This window comes from Ursus americanus, chromosome 34, assembly GCF_024610735.1.
Source record: "Ursus americanus isolate L20-20 chromosome 34, mUrsAme1.1.p, whole genome shotgun sequence".
NCBI classification, from domain to species: Eukaryota; Metazoa; Chordata; class Mammalia; order Carnivora; family Ursidae; genus Ursus; species Ursus americanus.
In genome coordinates this window covers 11,407,908-11,426,802 of record NC_142160.1, presented here as the reverse complement: position 1 = coordinate 11,426,802, position 18,895 = coordinate 11,407,908, and the positions used below count along the sequence as shown (strand labels likewise).

The following is an 18,895-nucleotide window of genomic DNA, read 5'->3' as shown; positions in this document are numbered from 1 at the left end:
ACAAAACCCACCTCTTCAGGAGAATTCCCTCTATGATACCAAGTCCATAAGTTTCATCCAAGCATAGTGACTACTAAGTAGAACAGGGGAGACAAGATGAATCCACAAAACATTCATTATTTGCACTAACCACAACAACATTAGCAGGAGAATCGATAGGGCTGCAGCTCCCAAGAAGATACTTAAATTTTACTGACAACCCAAGACCACCCCATTGTAATTTAATATTATAATCTGTGTTCCAAAGCTCTCCCAAACTTGTCCCCAGACCTTCCTTTAAGGTAGAACAAGTTGGATTACACCTAGCCTCAGCTCCAGTTACTCTTTGACTTGTTTTCTAATGGGTTTTCTATACCACTAATTTAAGGAATATCTGATGCCACTGAGTGTGGAACTTACACAGTTTATTCTAGTTGGACCATCGGCTTCATTAATTTGAACTCCTGATGATAAGCGCTCTGCAATCTCTCCTCATCTTTACTCGTTTTCCTCCATTTCAATTTTAGTTACTAATTAAATACATTTTAATTACATTAATGAAATAATACTTTTCCTTCATTTAAAAAATATTTCTCTTTGAACAATAACACCTAACATGTTCATTGGACAATTATTGGGTTGTTCAACATCTGCTTATCGATATATGAACCATTTATATGTTAAAAATATTGGTTATGTGTCATATAGATACCCAAGTCTTTTTCTTTGTTTTTCAAACTTGATTAATGTAATATCTATAGATATATAATCTAATCAGTCTTATTCCTTTATGTTTTCTGCTTTGGGTGACATGATCAGAAAGACTTCCCAATCTGAGATCAGGTATGCTCACTCATTTTTTTCAAGGATCTAAACCTTTTGATTTTATAGTAACTATCAGACTTTATTTATATATATAATTATATATTTAGCTAATGAAAATCTTTCAAATACCACAAGACAATTATTTGGAGCAATGCACTAAAGTTGACATGATAAATGAGGTCTTTCATGCAGGACATTGTCCTAGTGATGGCGTTCTCTTTCACATTTATTTGCTCTCCATGGATGACATCATCCTCACTCACAGCTACTAAATCCACAGCAATAACCACCAAATCCAGATTTCAGGACAACATGTAAAGAAATTTTCCCAGCCCATAAGAAGTAGGAGAAAATCAGAATCAGGAAGAAATAATTGAGGCCCGGGGCAAAAGTACTCACGGGGAAAGGTGAACATTGTGTTGGTTCTATCATTCAGAAGCAAGGGGTCAGCTCCATTTCATTAATTTTCTGTTTGCTCTGGCCAAAGTCAAAGTGATTCTAGGTATAATCTCATAGCAAGAAACATGGATACTATTTAGAACCAGAAATAAAGAACCGTGGGGGCGGGACTAAGGAAGGAAAATATTCTTGGCTTTTTCTCAAAATGTGTATTGGTAGGGAAATCAGGAACCAAGGCTCTCAACAGCTAAAGAGGATACACCTACTTCACTGTCACAATTACAATTCATAGGCTTGAGAGGGAGGGAAAGGTGTTCAAGAATCATTTCCCTAAGTATGTCTTAAATATCCACTTTTTATATAAAGAGATCGGTACACTGCTGCGATTTAAAGAAAAACTATCCTCTTCGAAATCAAAACCTGAAAATCAAAAATGGAGAGATCAATCAGGCTTATTTTCCAGAGCCAAATCAATGAAGTTCTTAAAATAGTCTTACACATTACTTGGAGGGTTTTCTTAGAAATTGTTTAAAAGTGAGAGAATTCAGGACACAGGTGTTTATGGCTGTTTTGATTGTTTTTACTGAATTATTGACTAAACTGGTTTAATCTTCCACGTGTTCTATAAGGGGAGGCACAGGGGAAACTGTCACTGACTACTGAAGGTTAAGAAAATAGATACCTCAAACCAGTTGAAAAGGCTTGGCCAAGCACACGTAGCTAGAAAGGGGCAGAATCAGAACTGGAAATCAGATTTTCAGATTTTAATTTTGGCACTGTTTCTACTCTGCTGCTCCTTTTACTATAAAATTCTTGTTTTCTAGGATTTTATACTAAAGCTAAATGATAACGGATTTAAAACAATTTCATGTATTGCTAATATTTAAGCACAAAGAAGATAAGGCTGAGGAAATGAGGAGAATCACAGAAGGAGCAAGTTGTCATCATACTGTTTCATTTAATCAGTATGGCTTTGAGCCAAAGAGAGAAGAGGAGGGCCCCTGTAAAAAGCTGATGTATGACACCCAAAATTCTAGAAATAGCTATCCCGGATTTAAAAAAGAGACTTCTAACCATTCTCTTAGAGGAAGGCATGCAGTGGGTTATGAAGCTCAGCAGAAGAACATGGGCTCTGCCAAGAAGCTGACTTGGGTTCAAGTCCCGGCTCTGCCACTAACTCATGGTGTGGCTTAGGGTTAAGCTACTTATTTAAGCCATACTTTTCTTATTCAGTAATGGAGAAAAATAAAGCAGCCACTTCATGGGGTTGCCAAGGATTAAATACAGTAATATATGCAAAGCATTTAGCACAGTGCCAGCCACAAGCTAAACACAGTAATGATCCCTTGCTATGGTTTTGTCATAATAAGGAGCACAGATAGTTCCAAGAGGCCCCTTCATGGTGGCCCAGGAAAGACCCAGTTCCAGAACCTGGAATCCTGCTTTTATCCACTTCCTTGATCTTGGATCAGAGAGTAAACCTTGAGGTTCTATCCAGGGTGATCAAAGAACTTGGAGGCAGAGGGAGGTCTGACTCAAATCTGCTGTGTAATCTTGAAGCAGCAATTTCATCTCTTTGAGCTCAAGTTGTGAGTTGAAGATACCAATAAGATTTCAGCAAGTTGTTTTGAGGGCTAAGTAAAATAGATGGTAAGAGACAGTATTTTTGCATAAAAAGCCCGTGTAGACTCAAACACCTCAAAACATATAATATTCATCACTCCACCTGCAGATGTAGAAGTGGTATTACTATCAGTAGAGCCTCCTCTTCCTATTTTTCAAGTCTCATTTTCCTGACACCTATCTCCTCTTCCCAGGGCAATTGCAGGCTTCCCTATTTTGACCAAGTCATGTTTGTTCATTGGACATAATTACTCAGGATTCTGAAATGTCATGGTGGTTCCTGCTTTATGCACTAACCAGACCATTAACAGCTACTGAACTAAGCACCAGTTCACAATCCATGAACTCGTCAAGGTCGTAAGATCCACTTCTCATTCCTCTTTGCAATCCTGGCACAGTCTAACATTGGGAATTAAGTCCAGAAATGGTAGGCTGGGTCAGGCTATGGAAGCCTTCTGTCATGAGCAAGAATCTGAATTTTTCTTCAGAGGGTGATAAAGAGTAACTGAAAGCTGTTAAGCATAGAATTGACAGTCATTTTTGTGCACTAAAAAAATCACTTTGGAAGCTGTGTAGAGGTTAGCAGGAGGCTTGGCCCGGAGGTATGACCTGTGTAATTGACATCATCAAGAAAAGGGGAAATATGCTAAGAATTCTGCCTAATACGGAAGGCAAATATTGAAAATAACCTTTCAAATGTTTCCATCAATATCCTCAACATTTCCATTTAATTATGTTCAGTTATATAATACCTAAACATTATTGAAATATTGGCGAACAGAGAAAAGGAAAACAATTCATTATCTATCCTCCACTACCCAGAAATATTTTGGAGTACATGAATCTTTTCATACTTCTAATGTGTGTGTTGTATGTATGGAGAGGGAGAAGGAGAGAGAGGAGGAGAAACCTGACATAAAAAGAAGTAAAAACACTACAATATATCAAGAAGAGGACGAGTCAGAGATGAAGGTAATATATATGAGGAAGCATTCTTATGGGGGGGGTGTCAACAGTCTAAAGTTGAGACTTAAGGGGAGTGGGCCTGGCAATGGAAGCGGAGTATGTGGTAGCCTTTATTTTTGTTTGCTTTGTGTGCTTTTATATATCTTTTTTTCTGGCTTTATTGAGACACAATCCACATATAGCATTAAGTAAGTGTGAGGTATACAATGTAATGATTTATATATATTTATATTTATCACAAAATGATTACAATAGAGTTAGTTAACATGTCCATTACCTTACATAGCTACAGTTGGTGTGTGTGTATGTGTAGTAACAACTTTTAAAATCTACTCTCAAATTTAAGTATAGTCACCATGCATGCTACAAGTCACCTCTCCAGAACTTATGCATTTTAGAAATGAAAGTTTGTACCCTTTGACCACCTTCACCCATTTCCCCCACCCCTAGCAACCACCAATCTACTCTGTTTTTCTGTTTCTAGGATATTCCATATATATATAATGAAATATATATATGCCATATTTTGTTCATCAATGGACACTAAGGTTGTTTCCATGTCTTGGCTATTGTAAATAATGCGACAATAAACATAGGGGTGCAGATGTCTCTTTGAGAAAGTGAGTTCACTTCCTTTGGATATATACCCAGAATGGAAGTGCTAGGTCATATAGTAGTTCTATTTTTAATTTTTTGAGGAACCTCCATACTGTTTTCCATAGTGGCTGCACCAATATACATTCCCATCAACAGTGTACAAGAGTTCCCTTTTCTCCACATCCTCTTCATATTTAACTCTTCTTGTTTTAATAACAGCCATTCTAATAGATGAGAGGTGATATATCATTGTGGTTTTGATTTGCATTTCCCTGTTAATTAGTGATGCTCAGTACCTTTTGATGCACCCACTGAATATCTTCTTTTGGAAAAATGTCTATCCAGGTCCTTTGCCCATTTTTAAAATAGATTTTTTTTTTGCTATTAAATTGTATGAGTTCCTTATATATTTTGGATATTAACCCCTTATCTGATATGTGGTTTGCAAATATTTTCTCCGATTCTGTAAATTATCTTTTTGTTTTGTTGCTTGTTTTCTTTTTAGTCCCACTAGTTTATTTTTGCTTTTGTTATTTGTGCTTTGGGTGTCATATCTAGAAAAGCATTGCCAAGACTAATGTCAACAAGCTTTTTCCCTATATTTTCTTCTAGAAGTTAAAAAAACAAAGCCCACAGGGAGAGAAATTATTAGTAATTCCATAGACTCAAAAGGACTCATTACAGGTTTTTTTAAGTTCTGCAACAGAATATTTAAGATGTTTTTCATCATGTAAAAGCTCAGTTATATGCAACATTTCCAGGGATATTCTATTACATAAAGCAGGATACCCTAGAATTTGTAGTTATTTTTTTGTAAAATGCAACACTAGAAAGGTAATCTACTTTGTCCTGGCCACAGGGAGCGCCATCCTTAGGCATACTATTTCTTAACCCCTCAGACTATAGGAATATTCACAGATAATAAAAGCTTTCCCAATGTAGCAATTTGGAGCCAAGAATGTAAGTCAAAATATTTAGCAATTGTGTGTTTGTGTTCTTTATTAATACATATTGTTCCTATTAAGACTTCCCTTTTGCTAGGACTATTCCAGACTGAAGAATGAGCTGCTTGTTCATGCATGATTCTCCATATGGCATAAAGAACTATGTTCAAGGGGTAAAATTAAGCCATCTGTGGTGGTGTTCATATTTTTCTTTTAAACTGGTCCTTTTAATGGTAAGTCATTAAAATATATAAACATATTTCACCTTCACTGGAGTTCTTCATCACAACTAAAACTGTGTAACCTGCACTGAATGCATAGTCCTTACTTTTTACTTGTTGATGGATTTTGATGACCACACAATCACTTCTCCTTCAAAAGCAATATGCAGGGGCGCCTGGGTGGCTCAGTTGTTAAGCGTCTGCCTTCGGCCCAGGGCGTGATTCCAGAGTCCTGGGATTGAGCCCCACATCAGGCTCCTCCGCTGGGAGCCTGCTTCTTCCTCTCCCACTCGCCCTTCTGTGTTCCCTCTCTCACTGGCTGTCTCTCTGTGTCAAATAAATAAATAAAATCTTTAAAAAAAAAAAAAAAGCAAAATGCAATAATAGTAAATAGTAATATCATCAATTCTACATCTATCTCTTTCCACAAGAAAGCTGAAAATGCCCTTGCAGGCTTTTACATGTTTTTTCTTCCAAATGGTTTCTGTTAAATCCTGGAAATGAACAACAAAAGATCAAATGATCAATTCTTCATTCATTACCAAAGTGACGAAGTTGTCACTGCTGGGAAATACTTAAGGGAACATAATGCATACAAGGCCATGTTATTAAATAAAGGCACTCAGAGAACTGAAACGAAGTAGATATTCAATAAAAATACATGTTGAATGAATGGATGGATGGATGGATGGATGGTTAAAGACACGATGTAGAACTGAGGTTCCTGAATCTAGCTTTTGATTTCCTTTATTCTTGAGAAAAAGTGTTTTCTGGACATTTCAAAATATTGGACTGTTATAGTGGATCTGTGGGACAATTATAAAAGATATAACATTCACATACTAGTAATATCAGAAAGGGAAGAAAGAGTCAAAGGAACAATAGAAGATAGGTTGGCTGAGAATTTTTCAAAATGAATGATAGACACCAAACCACAGATTCAGGAGTCTCAGAGAACACTAAGCAAGATAAATACAAAAAAAAAAAAAAAAAGTCTATATCTTGGTATATCATACTCAAACTGTAGAAAATCAAAGACAATGACAAAGTCCTGAAAGAAGCCAGAGGACAAGACCCACCTTACCTGTAGAGGAGCAAGGATAAGAATTACATTGGACTACTCTTAAGAAACCATGCAAGAAAGATGAGAGTAGAGTCAAATATTTAGTGTTGAAAAAAAACCCACCAGTCTAGAATTCTGTATTCAGTGAAATTATCCTTCAAAAGTGATGGAGAAGTAAATACTTTCTTAGGTAAACAGATATTGAGGGAATCTGTCAAGTTAAAAGAAGTTCTTCAGAGAGAAAAAAAATGACACAGGTCAGAAACTCAGATCTACATAAAGTAGGAGCCTTAGACAAGTAATAAGTGAGACCAAATCTTTTCTCTCTCTTATTTCTTATTTGAGCTAACAGATAACAGCTTGTCCAATAAAATAATAGCAACAGTGTATTAGGTGATTATCACTTATAGGTGAGTGAAATGAATAACAGCAATGCTATATGGGACAGGAGGAATTGGAATAACAGCAATGCTATACGGGACAGGAGGACAGCAATGCTATATGGGACAGAAAGCATACACTGTTATGAGGTATTTGAAGCAGTATAAAACAGAATTTGTCACAAACAGACCTGCCTTACAAGAAATATTAAAGGGAGTCCTTTTAGGCTGAAATGAAAAGACACTAGACAGCAACCCAAGTCCACATGAAGAAATAAAGAGCACTAGTAAAGACAACTAAATGTAAAAACAGACAGGTGAATATAAAATCAGTATAAATGTATTTTAAATTTGGAACTCTGGGGGCGCCTGGGTGGCACAGCGGTTAAGCATCTGCCTTCGGCTCAGGGCGTGATCCCGTCGTTGCGGGATCGAGTCCCACATCAGGCTCTTCCGCTATGGGCCTGCTTCTTCCTCTCCCACTCCCCCTGCTTGTGTTCCCTCTCTCGCTGGCTGTCTCTCTCTGTCGAATAAATAAATAAAATCTTTAAAAAAAATAAATAAATAAATAAATTTGGAACTCTGTTTTTATATCTCCTATCTGATTTTAAAAACAACTGCATAAAGGAATGATTATAATCAGTGCTAATGGGCATACAATATATAGAGATATAATATGTATGACAGTAACAGCACAAAGAAGGAAGGAGGAGTGAAAATATATGAGTAAAGTTTTTGTACCCTACTATAATTGTTTTTACTTTGAACTATACTGTTATAAGGCAAGATTTTAATTGTAATCCCTAGGAAACCAAACAAAAATAAAATTCAAAAAACAACTACAATAAAAAAATGACAGCTAATTAAAATGGTAAATCATATCTAATACAAAAGAAGGCAATAATGGAGGAACAAGGGAACAAAAGGACATAAAACATATAGAAAAAAAATGAAGATATAAATCATTCCTTATCAGTAATTACATTTATGTAAACTGACTAATATCTCCAACTAAAAGGCAGAGATTGGAAGAATGGATTTTATTTTTAAAAAGCATAACCCAATTCTATACCGTCTATATAAAAGACACACACATTAGATTCAAAGATATAACTTGAAAGGAAAAGAATGGGAAATGATACACTGTGTGTGAAAGAGAACTGGAGTGGCTATATAATATCAGGAAAAAAGAGACTTTAAGACAAAATTTGTTACTAGAGACAAAGAAGGATATTTTACAATGATAAAAGGTCTGATCCATCAAAAAGATATAACAATTATAAACATATATGCACCTATTGACAAAGCCCCAAAATACATGAGGCAAAAACCGACAAAATTAAAAGAAAATGACAATAATAGAGAAATCAATATACCACTTTATTTTTTTTTTAAAGATTTTTAAAGATTTATTTTAGAGAGAGAGAGTGTGTGTGTGAGTGGGGGGGGGACTGAAGGAGAGGGAGACAGAATCTTAAGCAGACTGAGCTAAGTGCAGAGCCCAGTGCAGGGTTCAATCTCATGACCCTGAGATCACTAACTGAGCTGAAACCAAGAGTGAGCAGCTTAACCGACTGTGCCACCCAGGCGCCCTCAACATCCGACTTTAAATTAAAAAAACAAATAGAGGGGTGCCTGGCTGACTCAGTCAGTGGAGCATGTGACTCATGATCTTGGTGTTGTAAGTTTGAGCCCCAGGTTGGGTGTAGAGATTATTTTAAAAAATTAAATCTTAAAAAAAAAACTAAAAAGAATAACTAGAAAGAAGATCAACAAAGAAACAGAACACTTAAATTAACACTATAAACCAAATGGACCCAATAGATAACTATAGAACACTCTACCTAACAGCAGCACAATACATATTTTCCTCAGGAGTACAAGGAACATTCTCTGGAATGGACCATTATGTTATGCCATAAAAGAAGCTTCAATAAAGTTAATAATATGAAAATCATACAAAGTATATTCTCTGTAATGAGATAAGACATAAGTAACAGAATGTTACTGAATGTGTTAAGACATAACAGAAACTAGAAAAATCCACAATATGTGGAAGTTGAACAACACACTCTTAATCAACAGATCAAAGAAAAGGGAAATTAGAAAATAACCTGAGATGAATGAAAATGAAAACACATCATGCTGAAAACTTATGGGATTCAGCTAAAACAGTGCTTAGAGGAAAACATATAGCATAAATACCAATATATATTCTAAAAATCTCATCAATAACCTAAACTTCCACATTAACAAAGTATAAAAAGTAGAGAAAATTACATCAAAATAAGCAGAAGGAAGTAAAGATTAGAGCAGAAATAGGTGAAATAACAGAAAAACAATACATAGATTCCCATTTATTTGTGTATTGCCTATAGCTACTTTCAAACTACAACATTAGAGTTGAGTAACTGGAACAGAGACCATACAATCCCACAAAGTCTAAAATATGTTCTATTTAGTACTTTAACAAAAAGTCTGGAAGACTTCTGGTTTCAGCTTCAACATGTAAAGAGCTTGGAAGTCTTCACTCCCATCTTTACAACAAGATGAAAGGTGAAAAGAAACAAACGTCTTTTCTTAGACCCATCAGATAATTAAGATCACAGGACAAACTGTCACCCAGAAATCTGAGAGACAGCCAAACACAAAGAAGCACATCTGAGATCAGCTTACCTGGAGCAAAAGATGCTGAAGTCTTAAACCACTATGAATACTTCACTGATAAACTTGACAAATAGCTGGAGGCTGAGTGTGATTGAGAAATTCCCTGGGGACCCAATCTTAGGGGAACCCAAACATTCTTATGGGCTTTACCTCAAGGAACCCCACCAGGTTCTCATGGCAATTATCCCCCAAAACACCTGCCCATTTTAGTCACAGGGAGGGATTAAGTAACCATTTTGAAACAAACTCAAAGCATTCTCTGTAATAAAGGCCAATGCTCCAAATAAAAATGGTGTTTCTCCACCCTTATATGACCTAGGGAAGGGCAATTAGCCAATTCCAGCCCCTCCCCCATTTAACCTAAGAGGAAAAAAGCAAAAAGCTAAGGAGTACTTCTGAAAGTCACAGCCCAAGGGGTCAGGTCCTTACTAAAAGGTTGACAGTCATTCATAAAATTATAGAACAATTCCTCTCCCACGACACCTTAGCAAATCAACAGGGCTCCAGTATAGTAATAGTGAATCATAACCAAAAGAGTGGAGAGACACAGATTCTATTTAAGAAGGCATTCTTAGGGAAACCTAAGACAACAAGGGAGAAAAAAATAAAAGTACATCTGAGGAAACTGAATCCTGTGGCACCTACAGCTATAACATGACATACAGCCCAGCTCGTAACCACAATTAACTTAAGGCCTATTTCCTTCTGTTTCAATTATCCCACAGATCATGTTCAGTTTTCAACAAAAGATTACAAGGCATGCTAAAATGAAAGAAAATAAACAAACAACCCCCCCGCAAATCTGAGGTGACATAGCTACACCAGAACCGGATTCAACAGGGGGGTGAGGAAAATGCTCTGGATTACATAATGGTCATGGTTGTATGACCTCCTGACTATATTAAAAACAACTAAATTTTACACTTTAAAAGGGTGAAATTTATGGTATTGATTGTCTGTTAAAAATTGTTTTAAAAAAGACTTACATGATTTATAACTTTTTCCTACCCCACTCACACCCACCCAATTTGTGAAAATAACATTATAGAATAAAATAAATGTATGGAAATTATAACAACTGAATGATAAATTTTAAGAGTTATGATTTTTGTTGCATAATTCTTAGCTATCCATAACATTAACAATAAAAGAGTAAACATATTTTCCTCTTTCCAACCAATAAATATATACTTAATGTCTGCCTCATCGAAAAAACTGTACTATATTGTTGGGATACAAAAATGAAGTTGACAATCCCATTAAACAAGGCAATATATGAAAAGCAAAGACTACACCAAGTACAATGGACTTGAGTTTAAGAACATAGGAAAGCATTTCCAGCTGGGTGATCAAAGAAGGCTTCATAGTGGAGGCAGCACTTTAACTGCACCTTTATTTATTCATTTAACAAATGCTGAAGGGCCCACTGTGTTCAGGTAACATGCCAGGTGCTCAGAAAACAAAATTAAAAATGAAACGGATTCTCTCATTGTATCATGAGATAAAACTCAAAATGCATATGGACAAATATGTGTGCTTATTGACATATGCATGGATAACTACACCAAGTATAAAGTAAGGAGCACTCTCGAAGAATGAGTGGATGTCAACAAGGAAGCATAAACTCCTTCAATGGCTCCCTGCCGCCTTTCAGAGAAATTTCAACTGCAAAATATGGCCTCAAGTTTCCTCATAATAAGCCTCTGATTAAATTCCTACCTGACTTCCTCTACTACTTCTTTACTGCATCTATACTCTGTGTTGGTTATTCTGTCCTCTCCTATTTTCCCCATCCTTCTATCCATTTATTTAAGTATTAATCGAGAGCCCCAGGCAAGGCACAGGGATACTGCGCCACACAGGATAAACAGGGTTCTAGCCCTTGTGAAGTTGATATTCTGTGGAAGGATAAAGATACTGAACTAATTAGACAACTGTTAATTACATTTGGCATTTGCAACAAGAAAAAATACAAGAGTCTATGAATATGCAATGATAGTTTTAGTCCTTCTTTCCTCTGAGGTATTTGACTTCATGTTTAGTAAGTAGCAAATATTCTACAGTCCCTGGTAAAAACACATATGACAGAGAATGGAAGATAAACCCTTAAAACATTCAGGGGACTGCCATCACAGTGAAGTTGCTAAGAGTTCAGCCGTCTGAGGCACATCACAATATCTCTGCCAAAGTGAAGGGCAAGTTGCTTCATCTTTTATACTCCACCACTGAGAAGAGACACATGGGTCACTTTGGATTCAGGAAGAAACATTTCCTCTATTTGAATGTTCTAGTTTAAGCAATTTACTGAGTAACTCATAGTTTTGAATGGATCCCAGATTTCCAGGCAACCTGATCTTCGGCCATATGACTCAAAGACCCAATGGTAGGGGGAAAACCCATGTCAATACCCTTAGGGTGTGGGGGAAAAAAACCTATTCCTCTTCTACTGATAAAGATTATCCTTTCAAGAAATAGTTCTAGGCTTGCTACTGGGCTCCCAAGAATAAATACCTGACCCATGTGGTACCAGATAACCATGCAACATGAGCTGTCCGTGGTGAGCTGCCCAGTGTAGCACAATAAAAAACACAAATGATATAGAAAGGAAGAAAAACTGAGGCTAGGCAATCATGCTCACAGTTGACACTCAGGTGACAGCAAGACTGAATCTGAAATCACTTTACAAACACTGTCAGGTCAGTAAAAGTTATTAGTTTGGCCTTGTTTCAATTCCTGAGACATGTTATGTAGGCTCTTTTCTTCTTCACACACATTGTTTCCACTGCTGGTGAGGCTCTTTCCCAGCTTTTTACAGGGCTGGGTCCTTCTGATCTTTCATGTCTCAGCTTAAATGTCACCACCCAGAACAGACTTCCCTGACCACACTGTCTAAAGCTCTGCCCTTACTCCACACTGTTGTCATCTATCACAGTACTTTGCTTTTCCCTTTTGTGCCATGTGTTACAATTTGCTATTATATATTTGTCTGTTAATTTGAATACTGTGTATCTCTTCCACCAGACTGTAAGTCCCACAAGAAGGCAAGAATAATATCCACTTTTCTCACCATTGAATACCCAATAGTTGGCACAATGTCTTATACACTGCAACACTCACTAAAATTTGTGGAATAAATAAGTACAACTGCTTGGACTCTCATCCTCTCAAGAACGGTATTTGGCCTTCTCCTTATATAAATCCAGTATTCCATCTTTTGCACTGTCCTTTTTGCACATCGATGGTGATTTGGGAGACCTACCATAGAAATTAAAGTGCCTAAAGTCAGAAGAAATTGGGGAGTTACTCTTTGGCATTTTCTTAAAAGTTAGACTACAGGACTATACTTCTCTATAAATACTATACTGCAAGTTAGAGCATAATTCAACATTTAACAAAGAAAGCTCAGCACTTCCTATGGGTGACTTTGACCTAATGTTAATGTTGACGAGTCTCAGCACTGGCTTAAAACATGGAAACAGGAAGAAAAGGAGAAATAAGGTATGTTTTTGTGATAAAATTTCTGAGCTAAAACATTGACTTCAGTGAGATGAAAGAAGGGGAGGTACAGCCTTTTCTCACTTTTAGGCAATTACTGAAGAAGTCTCAGACTGAACCTCTTCTGTAGTCAAAATGAAAATTTACTAACTTTCTAAACGTTTAGTTATGATTTTTTTAACCTAACTCTATGGTTTTTATTATTGCAATATTTATAACAAAAAATAAATAAAATATAAAGCAGAAAAGAGCCCTAAGAATGTACTCATAATTGGGAACTTCTTTCATTTCACCATCCAATAGAGGGCATATTACTAAGAGAATTCCTACAACAATTTGACATCTTCAATACATGAGAAACATTAATTGCAGCATGGAAACATACCTATTTCCCTAGCTGTTTCCACAGGCAGGTCCTGGACTGGTTCTTTCTCTCTGTGTTTCTCTCAGACATTTTCTTCTGTTCTTTTCTGAAGATTACATCATGGGTCTCCTGGGCCTCTGTGGTAGGAAGGAAGAAGAGGGCAAAGCAAAAGGATGACATTTTCAAACTATCAAATGTCAAAAAAAATATCACTTACTCAGCAACAAAAACTTTATTATGCAACTAGTATCCTCACTTCTGTATCCTCAGGGATTCTAATACCAGCATTAACTGGTCATTTAAAGTCATCTTTATGATCAGCATCTTGATAACATTTACCAACTTCCTCAGGTTAAAAAAAAAAACTTCATGTTTTAACTAGAGATTAATTACAATCGCAGTATAATTATTTTCTTTAAAAATGTTAAACAACAGTTTCATGTTGATAGTATTCAGCTTAGTCTTGGTTTACTATTGTGTTTTAATACTGATTTACTCATAATGAGGCTTTCTTTATCCACAGAAATAAGTAATAATTTATATATATATATCTCATCTTTAAAGATGATACCATATGCATCTTCCTATCTTTATCTCAACAATTAGAATAATGAAGGGCTAGCAATATCAACTAAGTGTAAGAATAGAAGGCATTCATATTGATGGTTTTGTGACTTTTTAAAAAAATAGTACTTGATTGTCTACGGAGTTTGGTTTGGGGAAAATAAACTCACACACCAAGGCAAAGGGTATACCAAAACTCTCCTAAGTTTAATGCACATGTTATTTAAAAGTCATTTATTAATTTATATTTGCTTTTCCTGAAGTGGCTTTTAATAAAAACTTCAAAAATGATTACTACTTCTGTTGACTTTTCTTAAGAATTCATAAAAAGACATTGATATTGTAGCTTTTCGACTAGCATTATTATTTCCCTTCTATTTGTTAATAAGTTCTTGGATTTAAAATTTTATGAGAGCAATAAGGCAGAAGTTTGGCATACTATAACTATATAGTTACAATGTAATATTATCATGAAGCATTTAAAACAATATTTACTCTTTCTCAGTGGTGGAAAGTTTGTTGTTGTTTCATTGTTTTTGTAATAATAGCACATGGTAAGAACATGTTTAGTACTAGTTACACTCTATGTCACATTACCATGGGAAATGGACTTCAAATAAATGGAGTAAATAAACAACACATCACAGTGATATAAGTAGAACAATAAAGTGAAGATGGAAACATTGTAAGTTTATTCACCTTTCTTCACGAAAGTATTTACTTGGCTTGTCATTAAAATCACCTTGTCCTCTTTCCTACCAAGGCCCTCAACACATATGTTAGGTTTTTCATTGTAGAATTTTGGAACATCCAGAAGAACATAAAGAATAGGTCTTAATTATCTCTAGTAATTTTATCATACAGAGATAACTATTAACATTTCAGTTTATATCCTCCTGGTCTATTATATGGATGTATATGTGATTACATTGATATAACATATAATTTATTATATATATATCTATAATTAGGGTTGTCGTGTATGCTGTTTTGGTATATCTTTTTGTCATTATATATCTACCTTTTCCCCATCATCAAATAGTCTTCTAAAATATGAAAAGCATGACTGGGGGGAGGGGTATATTGTCAAAATATTTTCACAGATACACTAGAGGTCTCCTAAAGTCACTTAAAAATCAATACATCTCTAAAAAAAATATGAGTAAGAAATAGTTAAATAATTAACAAATAAATAGATCTATGTTTTTATTAACATATACTTTTAAAAATTCTTCTTAAATTACAAAATTGTACTTTTTTCTTTGTGTTAGATAGTAAAATTCTCCTATAAATACATCTCCCACTAAGACTTTGGTATATATTCTTCTAGTTTTAATGTGCTTTTAAGTAACTAAATAGTATTTCATCTTACTGTAATTTACTAAATTGCCAACGGTAGGCATTTAAGCTATTTACAATATTTCATTATTTTGCAGATCCCTGAATATAAATCTTTGAGTCCTTCAACAAATCATGCTAAATTGATCATATCCTATTCTTATATACATATCATAATTAAGTCTCTTGAATTTCAATTCTGAACTTCTTTGAACCTACTTACCTGCAAAATTAGGGGGTTAGATTACAATTCTAATATGCTCCAATTCTAAAAAATTTGAGTTGTAAACACAGTAGCTCCTTAATAATTGGGTGAAACAACTTGTGAACTCTTAAAAAAAACATGAGCCATATAATTCATTCCTTTCAAATGAGTACAAAGAAGGTGTATGCACATCTAGGTGCATGTATGTGGGGAGGGCATAAACAGAACCATACAGAGGAATTATCTTTCTAGATTATCAGTTTTACTTGAGGATTTAAGGGTAAAGTTTGGGTTTTTTCCCTGTTAATACATTACAGGGAGATTTTTAAATCTCTCTAATTTTTAAGATAAAAATAAAGTCTTTGAAAAAAATTATACTTTTGAGTATGGTGCCCCCAGAAGTCAGGATTTATTTGCCACTTTTATTAGGAAGGGATGCAAGGCTTTAGGTGAAGAGGAAGACTTATCAGTTGTAACACAAACCATTTGAGAATTGGTATCGCATTCTCAAGAGTAGAATATTTGAAGTAATCTTTGGCCTTGGAATCTAAACACACATTCACTCACTTCACTGCTCCTTTGAGAACTTGTCAAGAGACTAAAGTTTGCTTGATTTTACTAATTCAAACCTGTCCCATCTTGCTTTTATACAATTTTGTGAAACTTCTAGGTCATTTCTTTTAAAACCAGAAGGCCAGTGTCCAGACAGCAGGTCTAACTTTTATCAACATACCCACAGGGAATATCGTCCATTTATCTTTCTCATTCAATGCTTTACGAATTTTGCAACCAATATATGGTTTTTAGTTTCACAATCAATCCTACTTCAAATGCTCCACACTATTTCACATTAAACAGACCACGAACTTGCTTTTAAAAAGTTTTTAAAAGATACAGATCTCAAGGATTAAATAAAAATAACTGAACCTAAGGCACCCAGATTTCTCTATCACAGAAGGGTGAAGGGAAATCTGATATATGGCATTTCAAAATCCAAACGAACTAGAAAGTTAGCTTTTCTCGCAAAAAATATTTGTAGCAAGGTGAATGGCTATTGAGTGCAAACTTCGTCAGGGTCTTGGTTTTCTGCCTCCAAAATTGACACGCAACGTTCAGAGCACACCAAATGACGGACCAAAGTGAAGTACTCATTGAAAATCTAAAAAAATATTTCTGTTAAGTCTACTCCCTACATCCAGGTGGCAAATAACTATCATTTTCCTTTTCCTTCCTTTAATGCATTTATTACATTTTTTAAAATTATCTTTTTTTGAAAATGGCTGCTGAGAGGCCGAAATTGGCACGCGGATACAAAAGGAGGTCACCAACACGGTCCAACTGGGCTCACTTCACCCCCAAGGTCTGTGGACCGCGCCATCCCTCCGTTTGGGCAAAGAAAGCGAAGAGATTCTCTACACGCCAAGAGACTAACAGCACAGGAGGACCTGCACTCTCAAACTTTCCTGCAGAAGCTCCCGGGACCTGGCCGGTTCCCACAGCAATTGAGAGCGGGTGGCTGGGAAGGGGGTGGGGGTGGGCTTCACGCCGACTCTGGCTTCAGAGGAGTGACTCTAGAACCCCTCCCTCTTCGGCCCCCAGTGAACTAGAAATTAAAATAAAATGTGTAAAACAGCGACCTCAAATAACTTTGCAAAGGAATCTGCAGCATCTTCCCGGACGCTTACAACCTCGGCTACCAGCGAAGAGTCGGAGACCAACCAGGCTGCCTCAGCCCGGGTGGGCGGTGGGCGCCACGCCCCAGCCGCCGCCGGCGTGACCCGGAAGTGCTCGGCGGCGGCGGCGGCGGCGGCAGCGGCGACTGCGGCGGGGGCGGGGGCGCGGCCAAACCGGCGCACACGCGCGCGCGCTCCCCCGCGGAACTCCCGCCGGCCGCCCGGCGCTCTCCTGGAGGCGCGCCCGAGCCGCCGCGGCCGCCGCCAACATGGCCGAGACAAGCGAGGAGGTGGCGGTGCTGGTGCAGCGGGTGGTGAAGGACATCACCAACGCCTTCAGGAGGAATCCGCACATGTGAGTCCCGCGCCGGCGGCGCCGCCGCCTCCGCCGCCTGGGGGGGTCGCCGGGGGCGGGCAGGGGCGGGGCCGAGCCTCGAGCCGACCACTGGGGGCACGTCCCGGCCCGCGCGACCCTCGCCGGAGGGGACCGATCGAGGTCCGGGGCCCGACTGTCGTCGGCCGCCGCAGGGCCCGCTTTTCGCTACCGGAACGCGCCCGCGGGCGAGTCCCTGGAAGTGACCTCGGAAAATCACAACGGAGCGACTTTTCTCGGTCTCCCTCCCACCCCTTCCCTAGGACTTCACGCAACTCGAAGGACTTCACGCGTGTGTCCCCATCCTACATCCGTGTAAGGAACACGGCACACACGATGTAGGTCTGTAGATGCTTTGTAAACACAACTCTTTTGAGGTTCATCCCGGACCGGTGGTAAGTGGGGGGGGGGGGGGGTGTCACCGATCATCTTATCTCTAATGGGCCAGTTTACTAGCCAGAGGTAGTTTGAGGCTGCTTTTGACTCGCCTCATTTGTCCCAAGACTGTGGAGGGACTCCGATGAAACATTGCGCTTTGAAGGTGAACAGAGCACTCTCAAGAGTGTAGCTTCTGTAGGCATAGGTTGGGTTTGGTGTAAAGCCCATGAAATCTTGACACTTTTTAGCATTAGCTGATTCATAGTTACAGGGAACATTTTAACTCTTTTCGTATCCAGACACTGCTGCCCTCTCTCTAAGTAGGACACCACTACACTGACACGCGCCTCCCTCCGTCCTTCCTTTTCATGGTACTTGGAGTACTCCGGGAAGATACCAGAAGAGACTGTATTCTTTCTGACACTTCTGCTTTAATGTAACGAGTGAAAAAGGAAGCTATTAAAAGATACGTCTACAGTATACAAAAGAGGAGGGAGAAGCAAGAGTGTATACGCTTCCTCTGTTCCCCACCCCACCAAAAGAAAGATAGATGGAATCCAGTTTTACATTATTTTCACTTTTTCTAACTGTTCGTGAAGTTTTTTTTTAATATTTTATTTTTTAAACTGGAACACATGAATTATGTTTTTTATGCATTTTAAACCATAGGTACCAAACCTAGATTTAAATGAAGTGTTCTTTTCCTTTAAAGCGATGCTTATAAAAATTAAGAAGCCCACAGATGTCTTGCTCCCTTGTGGCACACAATTGGAGACCTGTAATAGTGCCTCATTAAAAACAAAAACGATGCTGGCCTCAAAACACACCTGCCACCTCTGAC

General features: G+C 37.5%; 2 protein-coding genes across 3 annotated transcripts in view; one reads left to right on the top strand and one right to left on the bottom strand.

Moving 5' to 3' along the window:
* The window catches only part of CFAP95 (cilia and flagella associated protein 95), a 116,893-nt gene extending 99,489 nt beyond the window's left edge, over positions 1-17,404 (bottom strand). Inside the window, exons 1-2 of the transcript XR_015722873.1 lie at positions 17,268-17,404; positions 13,545-13,660 (exon numbers count right to left, since the gene is read on the bottom strand). The gene's annotated coding sequence lies outside the window, so the exon portion shown is untranslated. The remainder of the gene's footprint in view (positions 1-13,544; positions 13,661-17,267) is intronic.
* A 44-nt stretch (positions 17,405-17,448) lies between these two features.
* PTAR1 (protein prenyltransferase alpha subunit repeat containing 1) overlaps positions 17,449-18,895 on the top strand; it is a 45,670-nt gene continuing 44,223 nt past the window's right edge. Inside the window, exon 1 of one of the 2 annotated variants that reach the window (XM_045772402.2) lies at positions 17,449-17,658. In XM_045772402.2, the coding sequence (XP_045628358.1) occupies positions 17,573-17,658 (86 nt within the window). In that variant the 5' untranslated portion in view covers positions 17,449-17,572. Of the gene's footprint in view, positions 17,659-17,755; positions 18,072-18,895 lie in introns of those variants that run through there. The other variant, XM_045772403.2, reaches the window with a different exon arrangement.